Source organism: Choloepus didactylus (genome assembly GCF_015220235.1).
Source record: "Choloepus didactylus isolate mChoDid1 chromosome 23 unlocalized genomic scaffold, mChoDid1.pri SUPER_23_unloc1, whole genome shotgun sequence".
NCBI lineage: Eukaryota > Metazoa > Chordata > Mammalia > Pilosa > Megalonychidae > Choloepus > Choloepus didactylus.
The window spans coordinates 1,001,978-1,018,794 of NW_023637590.1; the positions used below are offsets into that span (position 1 = coordinate 1,001,978).

The 16,817-nt window shown below is 54.2% G+C and overlaps 1 protein-coding gene and 1 long non-coding RNA gene across 2 annotated transcripts in view; one reads left to right on the forward strand and one right to left on the reverse strand.

Annotated features, from left to right (window-relative positions):
* Positions 1-2,788: 2,788 nt before the first annotated feature.
* Positions 2,789-9,204, reverse strand: LOC119524936. Its single transcript, XR_005214896.1, has 3 exons — positions 9,081-9,204; positions 3,553-3,729; positions 2,789-3,070 (listed from the first exon to the last, which is right to left on the reverse strand). It is a non-coding gene; the product is annotated as an uncharacterized LOC119524936 (long non-coding RNA).
* Positions 9,205-9,273: 69 nt separating this feature from the next.
* The window catches only part of LOC119524826 (sodium/glucose cotransporter 1-like), a 98,586-nt gene continuing 91,042 nt past the window's right edge, over positions 9,274-16,817 (forward strand). Inside the window, exons 1-2 of the mRNA XM_037823459.1 lie at positions 9,274-9,327; positions 9,445-9,618. Of these exons, the coding sequence (XP_037679387.1) occupies positions 9,274-9,327; positions 9,445-9,618 (228 nt within the window). The remainder of the gene's footprint in view (positions 9,328-9,444; positions 9,619-16,817) is intronic.

The window sequence follows — 16,817 nt, forward strand, 5'->3', positions numbered from 1 at the left end:
TGGGTGGATGGAGAGGTGGGTGAGTGGGTGGGTGGGGAAATTATTGGATGGGTGAGTAGATGGATGGAGAGATGGATGGGTGGATGGGTGGCTGAGGGGATAGGTAAGTGGCTAGATGGGTAGGTGGGTCAGTGGATGGATGGGTGAAAGAACAGGTAGATGGATGGGTGAGTGGGTAGATGGGTGGGTGGGTAAAGGATGGATATGTGGGTAGTCAAGTAAGTGGATGTGTAGATAGGTAGGTAGGTGAGAAGAAGATTGGATGGGTGGGTGGGTGGGGAAATTATTGAATGTGTGGGTAGGTGGATGAATGGAAGGGTGGATGGGTGTTTGAGCAGATAGATGGGTAGATGGGTATGTGGGTGGTTGCATGTATGGGTGAAAGGACAGGTGGATGGGTGGGTGAGTGGGTGGATGGGTGGGTGGATAAAGGGTGGATATGTGGGTACACAAGTAAGTGGATGTGTAGGGAAGTAGGTGGGAAGATGATTGGATGGATGGGTGGGTGGGTGAGTGATAGTGAATGGGTAGGTGGTTGGATGGGTAGGTGGGTGAGTGGATGGATGGTGAAAGAATAGATAGATGGGTGGGTGAAGGAGTGGATGGGTGGGTGGGTAAGTGGGGGGCTGGGTAGGTAGGTGAGTGGGTGGATATGTGGATGGGTGGTGAGTGGGTAGATGGGTGGGTGGGCAGGGAGATGATTGGATGGGTGGTTGGATGGGCAGGTGAATGGATGGATGGATGGATGGATGGGTGGGTGGGTGGATGGATGGATGGATGGGTGGATGGATGGATGGGTGGATGCGTGGCTGAGTGGATAGGTAGGTGGTTATATGGGTAGGTAATTGGGTGGATGGATGGGTGAAAGAACAGGTAGATGGATGGGTGAAGGGGTGGATGGGTGGGTGGATTAAGGGTGGATATGTGGGTGGATGATAAGTGGATGTGTAGGTAAGTAGGTGGGAAGATGATTGGATGTGTGGAAGGACAGGTGAGTGGATGGATGGGTAGATGGATAGATGGGTGGATGGGTGGGTGGATGAGTGGGTGGATGGATAGGTGGGTGAGTGGGTGGATGGGTGGGTGTGTGGATAGGTGGGTGTTTGGATGGGTGAGTGGATGAGTGGGTGGATATGTAGATGGGTAGGTGGTTGGGGAGATTATTGGATGGGTGGTTGGATGGGCAGGTGAATGGATGGATGGATGGATGGATGGATGAATAGAAGGATGGATGGATGGATGGATGGATAGATGGATGGATGGACGGATGGATGTGTGGATGGATGGATAGATGGGTGGCTGGATGTGTGGTTGACCGGGTAGGTAGGTGGTTATATGGATAGGTGGGTGAGTGGATGGATGGATGAAAGAATAGGTAGATGGGTGGGTGAATGGGTGGATGGGTGGGTCGATGAACAGTGGATATGTGGGTGGATGATTAAGTGGATGTGTAGACAGGTAGGTGGGAAGATGACTGGATTTGTGGATGGACAGGTGGGTGGATGGATGGGTAGGTGGATGGATGGGTGTATGGGTGTGTGGGTGAGTGGACAGATGGGTATATTGGGTGGGTAAGCCCTAATTGTGCAGGCACAGAAACTGGGTGCCTGGCAGTTCTGTGGAGAGAACACTGGACTGATGTCCGACTCCTGGCTCCACGTCCTGGCTCTGATCCTGACTCGAGTATGAGCTTGGAACATTTCCTAATGCCTCTGAGCCTCGTCCCCTTACTAGGCAAAGAAGATGTTGGTACCTGCCCTGTCCACCTCACAGACTGCTGGGAAGGGCACTGAACCTACATACATGCCTGAAGATGCTTTAGAAAGCCTAGGAGCTGCCCAAGGGTAGTCTCGGTGTTGGAAAGACCCTGGAAGCCACTGAGCCAACTCCCCCTACCCCAGCTGCAACACAGCTCAGTGGTGAGGGCCTAAGTTTGGAACCAGACAGAACTGAGGTCAAATCCTGGCTTGCCACCTGTCCATGTGTGCGACCTTGGGCAGGTGACTGGCTTTCCTATGTCCTCCCCTATAAATGGACACCCTCAGGGATGGGCGAGGATTTCAGTGGGATGGTCATGGAAAGCACTAAGCCCACTGCTGGCAGGCATGCAAGGACAGATCTGAGGTCTGCTCTCTGGGGCCACAAAGGACAGGCCCAATGTCCCCTCCCTGCAGGAGGGCACTGTGGAGGCCGCAGGGTCTGAGAAGTATTTGACGACAACTAACCGAGGGGCTCACAAAATCCTGAAATGTGTCTGTAGCAAATGTGCATTGCAGGAAGAGTTTCAGGGCTTTGTGCAGAAAGAGGTCTTGGAGGGTTAACCACACTGATCTAATCCAAGTCCCTCAGGAAACTGAGATCCTTGCCCACCGAGGACACTTGTGGGTCAGGGGACAGTGGGACACTGGGCCCATTCGGCCCAGTGGGGAGACCCTCACCACCCAGAAGCAGGGGCCTACTTGGAACAACTGGCTGAGGGAGGGCTACCGCCACCTGGGAGCAGCGTGCACAGAGCAGGGGGTATCATGAAAACAGTAGGATAGAGGAACGGGATTGTGGGAGAATTTTGACTTTCTTTTTCTACGTGTCTCTCAAGGTTGTTATTAGAGTGTTTGAACAATAAATTGAAGTTAGGGGAGAAAGAGGTAGTGGCTGGTGGCAAAAACATCTTGACCCACTCACCCAGGACACCTGCAGTTCTCAAGTTCAGGAGCGTGTACAAACAAAACATGCACCGAAAGAGAGAAGAGACCAAAAAAGACAGAAATAGAGTTTATCAAAAGCAGGTGTGATGAGTCGGGTGAGGAAATGGAGAGGCTAAACCAGGAAGGGAAGATGTGGGCTGGAGTGGATTTCTCTCCCATCTCTGGGGCTGTCCCGGCAGTGGTGTTTGGGGTGCCCCGGCCCCCCACCCCCCGAAATCCAGCTCCAGGTGGAGGCAAAAGGAAAACAGATGAGGCCACGAGGACACAGGTGTGAGCTCCACGTCAAGGAGAGCCACCTTGTTTGTTTGCTGACTTCCTTCAAAATGCAGTTTATTGGTCTTGAGTTTAAAAATAATAACTGTTGCCTGTAAACAACATAGAGAGATTAGAAAAACAAACAGGAGGAAAACATTCACCCCCAGCCCCTTCAACCTAAAGAGCTAATATTTTGATGTCTTTCTTTCTATTCTGGTTGGAAACTAAACCATTAAAAGGAATAAATAAAATAAGTAAAATAACAAAAAGCATCAAAAGCAATGCTTGCACAACATCGTGAACACATTAAATGCCACTTAATTGTTCACTTTAAAAGGGTTAATTCTACATTATGTGGATTTCACCTTAATAGAAAAAGAAGAGAAATAATAAAACCACCATCTCACATCCACCTCACAAACTAATAAGGTGGCAGGGCTTTGAGGAAGCCCCTGTATTTTGAGCTTTTCCATCTAGTTTTACCATCTCTGTGTGTGCCCTTATTTTTTAGCTTCGCCTGGTTTTGAACTGTATGTAAGTGGAATTAAACTGTATTTTTCCATGACTTGCCTCTACCCATCAGCATTTTCACCTCCTGCCATGTAAGTTCCTTGGATGCCGGGACGAGTTCTGCTGCCAGCGACACACTGCATTTGGCAGATCTGCTCCGGGGACTCGGCTCCTGGGATATCCCTCTGAGAGGGTCTGGACAACAAGCAAGGGTTTCTCCAGGGCCCTGGCATTGTGTAAAGCATTGTTTCGCTTTGTTCTGTTTTCAAAAATAAAGATAGCTTGATTTCTCCCTGGTTATAGATAGCACTATAAAAATTCTTTCAAGATAAAACAAAAAAATTGTAAAGAAAAATCTAAAGCACTAAATCTCCCAGGCCTGAAGTTCCTTGCTGGTTATATTTGGCATTTTCCCTCCAGACTTTTCCCAGCATTTTCATGTAGACAACAGATGGATGGATGGATGAATGGATGATAGATAGATAGATAGATAGATAGATAGATAGATAGATGGATGCATAGATAGAGATAGATGATAGTTAGATGATGGATGATTAGACAGATGGATGGACAGATATATAAGTAGGTAGATAGATGATGGATGATTAGATAGATGATGGATGATGGATAGATGATTAGATAGATGATGAATGATGGATGATGGATGGATGATTAGATAGATAGATAAATAGATGATTGGATAAATAGATGGATAGATAGATAGATGGATGACTGGATGGATAGATAGATACATAGACAGACATAGATAAATAGATAAATGATGGATGTTGGATGGATGACTAGATGGATGGATAGGTATATAAATAGATAGATGATGGATGATGGATAGATGACTAGATAGATGATGGATGATGGATGGATGGATGATTAGATAGATGATTACATAGATGGATGCATAGATACAGATAGATGACAGGTAGATAGATGGATGATTAGATAGATGATGGATGATGGATAGATAATTAGATAGATAGATGATGAATGATGGATGATGGATGGGTGATTAGATAGATAGAAGATTGGATAGATAGATGATTGGATAGATAGATTGATGATGGATAGATGGATAATAAATAGATAATAGATAGATAGATATAAATATAGATGATAGACAGTTGAATGGATAAAGATGATGAAGATAGATGGGTAGAGAGAGATGATGGTGGGGACAGATATAGATAATGATGATGATGAGAGAGAGAGAGAGAGATCAAGGATGGATGGATGGACAGATAGTAGTCTGTTCTTCAGTTTTGACACCTAACAGCACATCCAGCAGGTGTGAGTCTCCCAGGGGTGCCTCACACTTGTGAAGCCATGGCTCCCACCACACCCAGGCACCAGTCCCGTCCTGCCAGGTCCTTAGGCTGCCGGGTCATCACTGATCCTGATGGGACACTGCCAGACCCCTCTCCCACCTCTGAGCTCTGGTCCAACCACTGACCCCCACCCCCAGCCCATGGTTCAGAGATGCTGCCTGTCTGTGGCTTGGAAGTGTGTTGTAGACCGACTTCCAGAGGGCAATGCACCCCCTCAGAGCTCAGGGCTCCCTATTCTAAGAAGGTCCACGTGGGTGTGGACAGCACGGGGACACAAAGCCAAGCTCTTGGGGGTGAGCACTGGGCTGCACTGGGAGGGATCCCAGAAGCCAGAGGGGCAGGGGTGGGGGGACTGGCCTTTGAACCAGCCCATGAAGGTGCTCAGAACCCCCTCTCCGGGTCCCTCCTGAGGGGTGGACAGTGCTTGTCCACAGCCCAGGGGCAGCCCTGCTCCGGGAGGGGACACAAAGGGGCCCCAGGCCTCTCCCCAGTTCCATGAAGTGGTCTGACCAGGCCCCAGCCCCCTCTTCAGGAGGACATGGGACCCCTCCCCACCTCCCTGCGGCTTCTCCCCATCTCTCCCTCACCACACGTCCCAGTGGGGGAAGGCTCAGGGCTGAGAATTGGACTCTGGCTGCTGGGGGACACGGAGCGGAGACAGGTATTGGGGGAGCTGGGGGCACCACCTGAGATCAGTGAGCTGGGGGCTGGGGACACCCTGTTGGACCACCGTGCCCTCATCAGAGCCCGGGTGAGGGGTGGTTTGCCCTGCCCCATAGGCTCTGAGGCCTCACACCCCAGTCTGGCCTTCCTGGGGGGCTGCCCTTGATGCAGGGAGGAAGGGGTGGGGGAGCATGGGCCTGTAGCTCTACTGTAGCACCCCCACTCTGTCCTCACCCCGAATCAGAGCCTGGGCTGTCAGGCCCATCAGAAGCCAGAGGGGTTCTGGGGGGACACTCCGCAGTGTTTCTGGGGGAGCATGGAAGGGTCCCAGGCTCTCAGCTCACACAGGGGGAACCCAAGGCCCAGGCAGGGAGAAGGACTTGCCCCCATCACACGGGGACCCAGGGGCTCCAGGCCCAGTGCTCGCCCCCACGAGGCCGTTTCGATGCCCTTGGCCCTGGTGGGGCCCCTCTTGGCCAGGCCCCACCCCACTCCCTGCACCCCAAGATGCAGCCTCGTCCACTCTAAGCTGAGGAGGCCCTAGGTCTGGGGTGAGGCCAGGGAGCCAGGGCCCCCATCCAGGACCCCGGGGATCCCGGGCTCCCCCCTGCCCCATGGGCCCGGCCCGCGCAGTCCAGCACTGTCCTCTCCCTGCAGAGCTGACCACACTCACACCCACCGCATCCGCCCAGCCTCTCCTCCCAGGGAATGGGGGTGAGTGGGGCCCACCTGCACCCCAGCCAGTGACCCAGGCTCAGGACACACCTCCTGTCACCTCTTGGGGTGGGTCAGGGTCCTCCCTGAGCGGACAGCACACGAGGGGTCACCAGAAGGGTCCTCAGGGCTCGTTAGTCATGAACCTGAGTGATACATGTTGTGGGGGCTCGTCTCCTGCTGCCCCTCTCCCAGACCCTGGGGAGCAGAGACCCCACTGTCCCGGGCCAGCCTACCTGGAGACGCCAAGTGCCCACCCACAATGGACCCCAGACCGAGGTCCCTTCCGATGGGATCCCGTGCCCAACCCTCCTGTGGCCCAAGGGCCCCCAGAACAACGCTGGGGAGAGGGGCTTGGGGTCTGTGGGGGGGCTCTCCTGGGGGGCAGGACCACCAACGCACACTGTGAGCAGGCACAGGACATGCGGGGGCTACTCGGGGGTCACTGAAAAGGGGGGTCACCGCTGTCACCTGACTGTCCCCCCAGGACACCACACATATAGATGTGCCACTGATTCCTCACCAACACACACACACACACAATCACACACAGATCACACTCACACAACTACACAAATTCACACACACCCTCACACATAGGCTCAATACACGTTCTCGCACTGCACACACGCATAACCACACACACGCTCACACACGTTCACGCTCTCTGACCTGCCCTTGCACACACACTCACCAACGCCCAGAGGGAGTCCGAGCCCGGCCTCCAGTGCCCTCTGCCGGCCGCTCCCACCCCCTCTCTACAGGACGCCCCAAAAAGAAACAGACCCCAAGGGGTTCGGTGGAAATCCCGGGGTGCACGGGGCAGGGAGACACATCCTCGTCTCCTTTCACAGGCCGAAGTCACGCATCGGGGAAGAGGGGCACCCAGCCCCCAACTTGTGCCTGGGCTCTCCCCACCACCCGCTGTCCCTGGGGCTTACCCTGCACCAAATCCCAGTTCCCACGAGCCTGGGCAGGAGCTGGGAAACAGGAAAGCTGGGGTCTTGTATTCCAAGCACACAGGCACAGGTGAAGTAGCCCCCATGGGGCATAGGGAGAAATTTCTAGAACAGAGAGTCCCAGAGAGGGGTCTCCTCTGTGCGGGTGCAAAGGAGGAGCCAGGCTGTCCGGAGATGCAGACAAGCCGAGAACGCTGGAGAAGCTCGGACCCCACCGCGCAGGGGACAAATGGCAGCCCCTCACCCTCCTGGATGCTTTCCCAGCAGCAGGAAGCAGAGCTGAGCAGGGGGAAGTCTTGGGGCTCCCCTTCCCGGTCCCTCAGCTCCCTCCTGCTCAGCTGCCCCTCGGCCCCCCAGGCCCGGGGCTGCCTGAGGCTCGGGGACCCCAGGGGTGATCTCAGCCCCCCAGTCCTGGGCTCCTGGAGGGAAGGTCAGAGGGTGACTTCGGCTGGGACCAAACAGCTCCGCAGGGGATAGGGGAGGGGAGCCCTTTAGAAGGAAGGGGTAAGGGACAGAGGGCCACACCTGTGGGCTTAGATGGGGGTGCAAGGAAGACCCCCCCAGCCCTGAGTGTAGAGAGGGGATGGGGCCATGTGGAGATGCCTGGGGAGGGGGCTCCCCACAGAAGGAGCAGAGAGTGCAGGGGCCCCAAAGCAGAATGGGGTCTGGCTCATCAGACCCCCAGGAATAGTGAGGAGGCTGGAGGGGGAGGGAGCTGAGGAGGGGGAGAGGGAGGGAGAGGAGGGGGGAGCTAAGCGAGGGGAGTGGGAGGGAGAGGAGGGGGCGAGCTGAGGGAAACTGGGAGTGTTGGGGAAGGACCCAAGGGAAGGAGACTTGGGGGGCTGGGTGGGGGTCCCGGGGACCTGGCAGGCCAAGCTGAGCCCTCTGCACTGTGTCCAGGTTATCAGATTTCACACTGGGGGCAACGCAGCCCCCAGCCCCTTCTGACCCTCCCCTCATCTCCCACGAGGAGACTCACCCACCTTCAAATGGAGAGGACTGGAAGGCGCCCCCTGTGCACACAGCCCGGTACTGGCCCATCCTGGGGATGGACCTTGGGGCTGTGTCCGTCCCCCAGGAGCCCTGTGTGTCCCCCGCACACACTCGGTGCTTCTCCAGGGCACCCCAGGACGTGGATCTCGGGCCCCCAGTGTCGTGGTTGGGTCCACTCTGAGCTGTGACCGTCCCCGGAGCAGCTGGACTGAGCCCCCGTCCCCCAGTGATGTCACTCAGGGGTCCCCGACCCCGCCGTCCTGACCCCAGCCCCTCCAGTCTGCACCAACCCAACCCCTCCCTGACCTTCCAGCCAGGGCACCGTGACCTCTGGGGGTGAGGTGGGCATGAGACCCCTGGACCCGGGGCCAGATGGGACCTGATGGTACAACCCCAGGAGCTCAGGGGCCCCACAGCTCCCCAAGGTCCCCAACCTTGGAGCCCCTCCCCGGGGCGTCCCGGCTCCCACAGTCAGGGCTGAAGCTCACAGTGGGGGGTGTTCACAGTGGGGACCCCTCAACTGGGGACAGGGTGGCACAACTTGTGGGTGGGGGGCAGTACAGGTCCCAGGGTGCAGACGGGAAGACTCTGGGTGGGGACCAGGGGAAACACGTCCTCCTGGGCACAGCCGTGAAGCCCCCCGATAACCAGGAGAGGGTGACCCCGCTCTTCTCCCCAGAGCATCTGGGCTTCTTGTAACTCAATCAGCTTCTCTGCGTTTATCCCCATAAAAAGGGTCCTGGAATTTTGCACATCCAGCATGTCCTTGACCCATTTGCCCACCAGCTTGGGAAGATGTGACATCTTTGCCCTGTTGAGTGTCCCAATCCATGAACACCCTCTGTCCCTTCCATTAGAAGGTTCAATGATTCTCAGTGAAGTCGGACAATTTTCCCCCTAGACAGCTTGGACTTCTCTAGATGAATCCCTAGTTCTCTCACCTTTTTAACACCACCATCAACTGGATCCTCCAAAATGTGCTTTCCTAGTCATTTTCCCACATGCAAACACAGATTAAGTTTACACTTGTGAAATGGGATCTAGTAAACTTGCTGCACTTTCTCCTAGACCCTGTCGTGTCACCTGTTTATTCTCTGGGATTTGCTCCCTCCCAGAACCTCTCATCCTGGAATAATGGCACTTTCCTGTCCTCCTCCCCACTCTCGGTTTCTTTTCCTTCCTTTTCCAGTGCCCTGCTGGTCGTCCTGGGCCACGGGCAGCAGCTCACACTCACACACACACTCCCACACTCACACACACACACACACTTACAGACTCACACTCACACACTCACTGACACCTGAGGGGCCCGACACTGCCCTCTGGCAGCCGTTGCCGTCTTCTCTCTGGAAGCTCCCGGGCAGCCTCACCGGTGACCCCAGGAGGGTGAGTGGATTCCCGGGGGACAGTGCAGAGCTGGGGAGACGCATCACTATCTCCACTTGCAGATGGGGTGTCCCGGCCAAGGTCCCCCAGCAGGTGAGTGGGGGCCCAGGCTCCAGCGAATTCCAGCTGCCCAGGCCCTGCCAGAGCTGGGGGGCTGCACTCACCCCGGGGAGGGGCTGGGGCAAGAGGGGCAGGGTGGGTGTTGCTACGCAGACACACACTCACACACACACACACACACACACACACACACACAGCACAGTGAGTGCACAGTTCCCCCTGCAAGGAAGAGGCTCCTTGTGGAAGGAAAATCCAGAATAGAGAGTCCCAGAAACCTGTCTCAGATGAGGGAGAGAGGGGAGTGGGGGAAGGCAGGGGGGCAGCTGGGGGAAATGGGGTATTGGGCGGGACCCAAGGGAGGGAGACGTGAGGGTGCCTGGGGGAGGCACCCCTTCCTCTGCAGCCCCCTCCCCGAGTGACCCCCCCATGTCACCCCCAAAGTCAACTCCAGCTCAGCTCTGGGCAGGGACAGGAAAGGGTCTCAGAGGCAACTTCCCAGCTCCTGGGAGCTTCTGGCCAAGACCCAGCTCCCGACCAAGGGGAACCACAGACCCCTCCCCAATTTCCCCCTTGCCTGCTCCATGTCCCCCGTTTTCCCCTCCAGGCAGCACTGAGACTGTGGCCAAGGAGGGGGCTCAGGGTGGCGAGACTGGCCTCTGGCTACACTGGGATAGAGGGGGACTGAGAGGGTGTCATGGCTGGGAGTGGGGGCTGGGGTGCAGCCAGAGGGGAGCAAGCCAGGAATCTGTGGGATCCACACACACCAGAGTGCAAGAGAGTTGGGGGCCCTGTCCCCGAGGCCAGTGCCCAGGAAGGCGGTGGGTCTGCCCCGTCCCTAATGCCGAGACCAGAGGCCTGGGTCTCGCCTCCTGGGGTGGCTGCTCCAGGCAGGCAGGGGTGGGGGCTCAGGGCCCAGCACATCCCGGAGGAGCAGGGGGACCTGGTGCTGCCCCCACCCCAAAACACCAACCCTGGGCTGTCAGGGGCAAAGGGGACTTGTTAGCCTCCCCGCAGTGTCCTGAGGAATCCGGAAAGGGGCCTTAGAGAGAGGGCCTCACACAGGGGGAACCCGAGGCCCAGGCAGGACAAAGGACTTGCCCCAGTCACACGGGGAGCCCAGAGGCTCCAGGCCCAGTGCTCGCCCCCATGAGGCCATCTCAATGCCCTTGGCCCTGGTGGGGCTCCTCTCAGCCAGGTCCCAGCCCAGTCCCTGCACCCTGAGACACAGCCTCACCCACTCTGAGCCAAGGAGGCCCGGGATCTGGGGTGAGGCCAGAGAGCCACGGCCCCCACCAGCCTCCCGGGCCCCGGGCTCCCCTGCTCCATGGGCCCCCAGTGCAGCCCAGCGCCATCCTCTCCCTGCAGAGCTGACCACTCTCACGCCTATCGCGTCCACCCGGCTTCTCACTTTCGAGGAATGGGGGCGAGGGGGGCCCACCTGCACCCCAGCCAGTGTCCCAGGCCCAGGATGTATCTCCTGTCACCTCTCGGGGTGGGTCGGGTTCCTCTCTGAGCAGACAGCACACGAGGGGTCACCAGAAGGGTCCTCAGGGCTCGTTTGTCATGAACCCGAGTGATACGCATGAGGGGACTCACCTCCTGCTGCCCTGCTTTCCAGTCCCCTGGGAGCAGAGAGTCCCCACAACCCAGGCCAGCCTGCCCGGAGAGGCCGAGTGCCCACCCATACACACGGGGCCCCAGACCCAGGTCCTCTTCTCAAACAGACCCCGTCTCCTTCCCTCAACCCCCAGCCCGAGGAGCTAGGGACAGCCAAGGGTCAGAAGCAGGCACACCGTTCTAACGCCCTGGACACCCAGGTGCCCACTCCACGGGCCGTCTGCACAGGTGCGCTGCCACCCTCACCAGGCTCACCTCCCCCCTCACCTGGCTCCATCCTCACCTGGCTCATCTCCCCCCTCACCTGGCTCCACCCTCACCTGGCTCACCTCCCCCCTCACCTGGCTCCATCCTCACCTGGCTCACCTCCCCCCTCACCTGGCTCCATCCTCACCTGGATCACCTCCCCCCTCACCTGGCTCCATCCTCACCTGGCTCACCTTCCCCCTCACCTGGCTCCATCCTCACCTGGCTCACCTCCCCCCTCCCCTGGCTCCACCCTCACCTGGCTCACCTCCTCCCTCACCTGGCTTTATCCTCACCTGGCTCACCTCCCCCCTCACCTGGCTCCATCCTCACCTGGCTCACCTCCCCCCTCACCTGGCTCCATCCTCACCTGGCTCACCTCCCCCCTCACCTGGCTCCATCCTCACCTGGCTCACCTCCCCCCTCACCTGGCTCCATCCTCACCTGGCTCACCTCCCCCCTCACCTGGCTCCATCCTCACCTGGCTCCATCCTCACCTGGCTCACCTCCCCCCTCACCTGACTCCACCCTCACCTGCTCTCCTCCTCCCTTGGCGTCAGGTAGAGTCCCGGCTGCTTGTCTGGCCACATATCCCTGGACTTCCTGGTTTATGCATTCCCCAAACCCCCCATCACACTCACACACACACACACACTCACACACACTTACAGACTCACACACTCACACACTGACACCTGAGGGGGCCCGACACTGCCCTCTGGCATCCGCCACCATCTTCTCTCTGGAAGCTCCCGGGCAGCCTCACTGGTGACCCCGGGAGGGTGAGTGGATTCCCGGGGGACAGCGCAGAGCTGGGGAGACGCGTCACTATCTCCACTTGCAGATGGGGTGTCCCGGCCAAGGTCCCCCAGCAGGTGAGTGGGGGCCCTGAGCCCTGGGCCAGTGCTCCCGCCCCTCCCCATGGCCTGGTGCCCGGGCTACAGCCAATTCCAGCTGCCCAGGCTCTGCCAGAGCCCGGGGGCTGCACTCACCCCGGGGAGGGGCTGGGGCAAGAGGGGCAGGGGGTTGTTGCTACACAGACACACAGACACACACACAGCACAGTGAGTGCACAGTTCCCCCTGGAGAGCAGAGGCTCCTTGGGGAAGGAAAAATCCAGAATAGAAAGCCCCAGAAACCTGTCTCAGGTGAGGGAGAGAGGGAGAGAGGGGAGTGGGGGAAGGCAGGGGAGGGAGCCGGGGGTCCTGGGGGCCTGGCAGGCCCAGCTGAGCACTCTTCACTGGGTCCAGGTTTTCAGATTTCACATCAGGAGCCACGCGGACCCCCAGCCCCTTCTAAGCCTCTCCCTGTCTCCCACGAGGAGACCCACCTGCCTTCAAATGGAGAAGCCAGAAAGGCTTTCCCCTGTGCACCACACCCAGTATTGACCTGTCCTCGGGATGGACCTTTGGGCTGTATCCAGCCACCAGGGACCCTGCATGTTCTGTGCACACTCGGTGCCTCTCCAGGGCAACCCCGGGCCGGGGTCTCAGGCCCCCAGAAGTCTTGGTTGGGTCCACTCTGAGCTGTGACCATCTCCAGAGCAGTTGGACCGAGCCTGAGCCTGGTGCTAGTCCACGGTTCACTCCCCACATCCCTCCGCTCCTGGGAGTCCTCGGCTCTCAATGTTTGGTCACCCCAGCTGGGGCACATCCCCAGGTGGCATCAAATGAGAAGCCCAAGTAGGTCCTTGAAGGATCCAGAATGTGGTGTCACTTGGGGGTCCTTAAACCCCTCCCTCCAGGTCTCCAGTCTGCCCCAGCCGCACTGACCCTGGGCTCTGAGCCTCAGTTTCCCCATGCTGTCACTTGTCCCTGAGCCCACCACCCTGGTCCCTGCTTCTCTGGGCCTCTGCTGACACATCTAGTGTGGTAACTGCCCCGGTGGCAGCTGTGATGTGGGCTCTGGGTCTGCAGGATCAGGAGTGAATGGGACAGAGAGAGGGGCTTCAGGTGGTTGACCCCCCCCCCACAAGAGCTGAGGAGCCTCGTCCCCTCGTCAGGGGTCTCGCCCTCAGAGACCCTCCACTGGGTGCACCGGGGTCCACATTCAAGGTTAAAGCTGGGCCTGGGGTGTGCCTGGAGCAAGGACCCTCCAGATCACCCCCTGATTTGGAGGCAGGATGGGTCCCTGAGCACAAGAGGGTAAATCTAGTTGGGTGAACAAGGGAACCAGGTCCTTTGGTCATGACATTGGAACCACCCCGATAACCAGGAAAATAAAACCTGCTGTTCTCCCTCAGAGCATCTGGGCTTCTCTTAGAGAATCAGCTCCCCCACTTCTACCCCCTAAAAATGTACTGCAGCTTACATGCTGTCAAACAGGTTCTCAAGGAGTTTACCAGTGTGGCAAGAGTTGACATTTTTGCCATATTCTGTCTCTCATGCCCTGAATATCTTCTGCTGCTTCCGCTAGTATGTTTTAATGATTCTCAGTGAAGTGGTACAATTTTCCCCAAAACAGCCTGGGCATTTCTAGCTGAATCCCCAGTTAACTGACATTTTTGGTGTTGCTGTAAATTGGATTCTTCTTTAATGTTATTTCCTCCTCATTTTGCTGCTATCTAGAAATAGAGTAGGTTTATATTTTGAAAGAGGATCTAGTAAATTTGCTACACTTTTGCATAGATTCCATTCATTTATCTGTACATCCTTTGGGGTTTGCAACACACTTGAAGACACCATCTGCAAATAATGAGAATTTTCTTGCTGTTCTCTGTGCTCTTGGACCTTCTGTTTCTTTCTCTTTCCATGCGCCCCCTCGTGGTGCTCCAGAGCCATATGCAACAGCAGGAAGCTACTGGGCATCCTCATCTTGTCCAAAAAAGATGTTTTTAAACATTCCACTATTAAACATGATGCCTGATACAGGTTGCTCTAAGAGTCCCTCATTAGATTAAGGAACATTTCTTATATTTCTTGAACGCTCAGTGGGATTGTAAAAAGCATTCGCTGGAATTAATTCAATCCTTTTCCTATAGCTTTTGATATGACTTCTCCTCATTTATCTTTTAATGTTGCATATTGTGTGGGTTTTTCTAATGTTGAACCTATCTTGCACAGTCCTGCAATGGATTAACCATACATGTCCATTTTGTATTATCATGCAATAAATATTGGCTAGGATGTGCTAATATTTTGTTTAGTTGTGTACATTTCTATTCAGAGCTCTCATCTTTCTGTCACTGGCCTTGTCTATTCCCTGGAACAATCAGTTTATTCTCTAGAGAAATTTGTGTAAGGCTGGAATTGCTTCCCAGTGAAACTTTCACAGCCAGTTTTCTTTGTGGGAAGATTGTCAACTACTGATTCAACGGCTTTAGAATGCAGGTTTTCTATTCTTCAATCAAATATAAATATATATTTATATTTACATTCTCCTTTGATCAAATATAAAAAATCTTATATTTTTCTAAGAACTTTCTCATTTCACCTCAAAATTCTGGCATAATTTTCTGATAGACCCTCATTACCCATTTAAGTAGTCAGCATCTGAAAAAAATGCCCCCCTTTTTCATACTTCATATGAATGATTTGTGCCTTCTTTCTAATTCATGATAAATTCACCAAATTATTTTCAATCAGTAGTATAATCAATGAACCAACACTCCACAGTTTTGTTTCATCATCTACATTCAATATTTGTGATCTATTTCATTAATATTTGCTCTTGCCTTATTTCCTTCATACTACCTTGTTTTTTCTATCTGTGATACATGCTCAGCTCATTAATCATCAGCCTTTTTGTTTTCTTAAATATTTCCAAATGCATTTCCTCTAAGTACAGCCTTAGCTAAAACCCATAGATTTTACATAGCGGTTTCAAAATGCTAACAAATTTTCTATCTATGTCCTTCTTTAGACACTGGGAGCATATTTCTTTATTTCCAAACGCATGAGATGCTCTAGTTATTTCTTTGCTATCAATTTCTAGTTTGTTATTGGTTTCTAGTATTTGCTCACAGAACATAGGATGAATAATTTCAGTCATCTGCAATTTCTTGAGACTTGCTATATGGCTCAGTATATGCTAAAATTTTGTCAATTTTCCTTTTCTGCTTGAAAAGAATATAACATATTGCAACTCTTGGATGAGCTGGTCTAAATCTAAGCTGGCTTTGGCACACCAACAAGTCTACCCCTTTCTGATACCCAGTTACCGAATTCTCTGGTCTAGCCCGTCAACGTCACCTGCTTGCTTCTCTATGTGGAAACACGACACCTGGTGGCAAAGCCAAGCAAATGCTAGACCATGGAGGGAAGGGCTTAAATGTGAGAAAACAAGAAGAGAGTAGGGGAGCCCCTCCCCAGCTCCCCAGGGTTTCTCTCTTCTGTCTCATCCAGCCCTGGGGACTGTCATCTCCAGTGATGATTGGTGTCTGTGGCGTGCCCAAAGGAAGGCCCCACCCAGTCTCCCCCTGTTATGGATTGATTCGTGTACCCCAAAAAGACCCATTCAAGTCCTAACCCTCAGTCCTGTGAATATGCCCAATTTGAAAACAGGATCTTTGGATATGTTATTAGTTAAGAAGAGGCCAAACCCTCTTACATAACCTCTATATTATATTATATATTATATATACATATATAATATATGTATATAACATATACAATATATTATACAATATATATAATATATGTATATAACATATACAATATATATTATAAATATTATAATATATTATATTATAACCCTAGTTATAAGTGGGGAAATGAGGATAATTCCTGTAATCATAAAACCACTACAATTAGTCATTGGCCACCCACCAAAATGTCTTTGTGACAGCAACAGATTACTGACCACTAAAAGTTCAGCATCTTCTTAGCCCAGAGCTTCATTTTCCAGATCTCTGGAGGAGCAATGAAGGGGAAAGAAGATTGATTCAAACATAAATGCCATAGCTGCTGGTTCTCCAAACCAGCTCCTGTTGCATCCTCAAGGTGACAGCTTCCCACCCAGGAGCTGCTCCAACAGACCTGCTGCAAACCACCCACACCCATGGCAGTGGCGGCCATTTCTAGCCACCAGCTCCAGTCCACGTCCACCGGCAAAGCCATGGCCTCTCGGAAAAGCTGGGAATCTCAGCTTGCCCGGGAGGGGTTCACTCTCCTAAGTGTTTAGTTCCTTCATTGTCTAGCCTTCCTCAGCCGAGAGGCAGTAGCTGCTTTCCGCATTTGCCAGGGAACCTCTTAGGGTCCTCTTTTACCCTTTTCACGAGTTGACCAGCTCGTTATAGTAAAAGCTTCCTATTCAAATTACTGGTGCGGTTTTTCTCCTGATTGGACCCTGACTGGCCCAATAACACAGGGTTGACAGATGGCCTGGAGACTTAGGGCATCTCCAAACTGTTGATGTCATTGGCCTAAAAC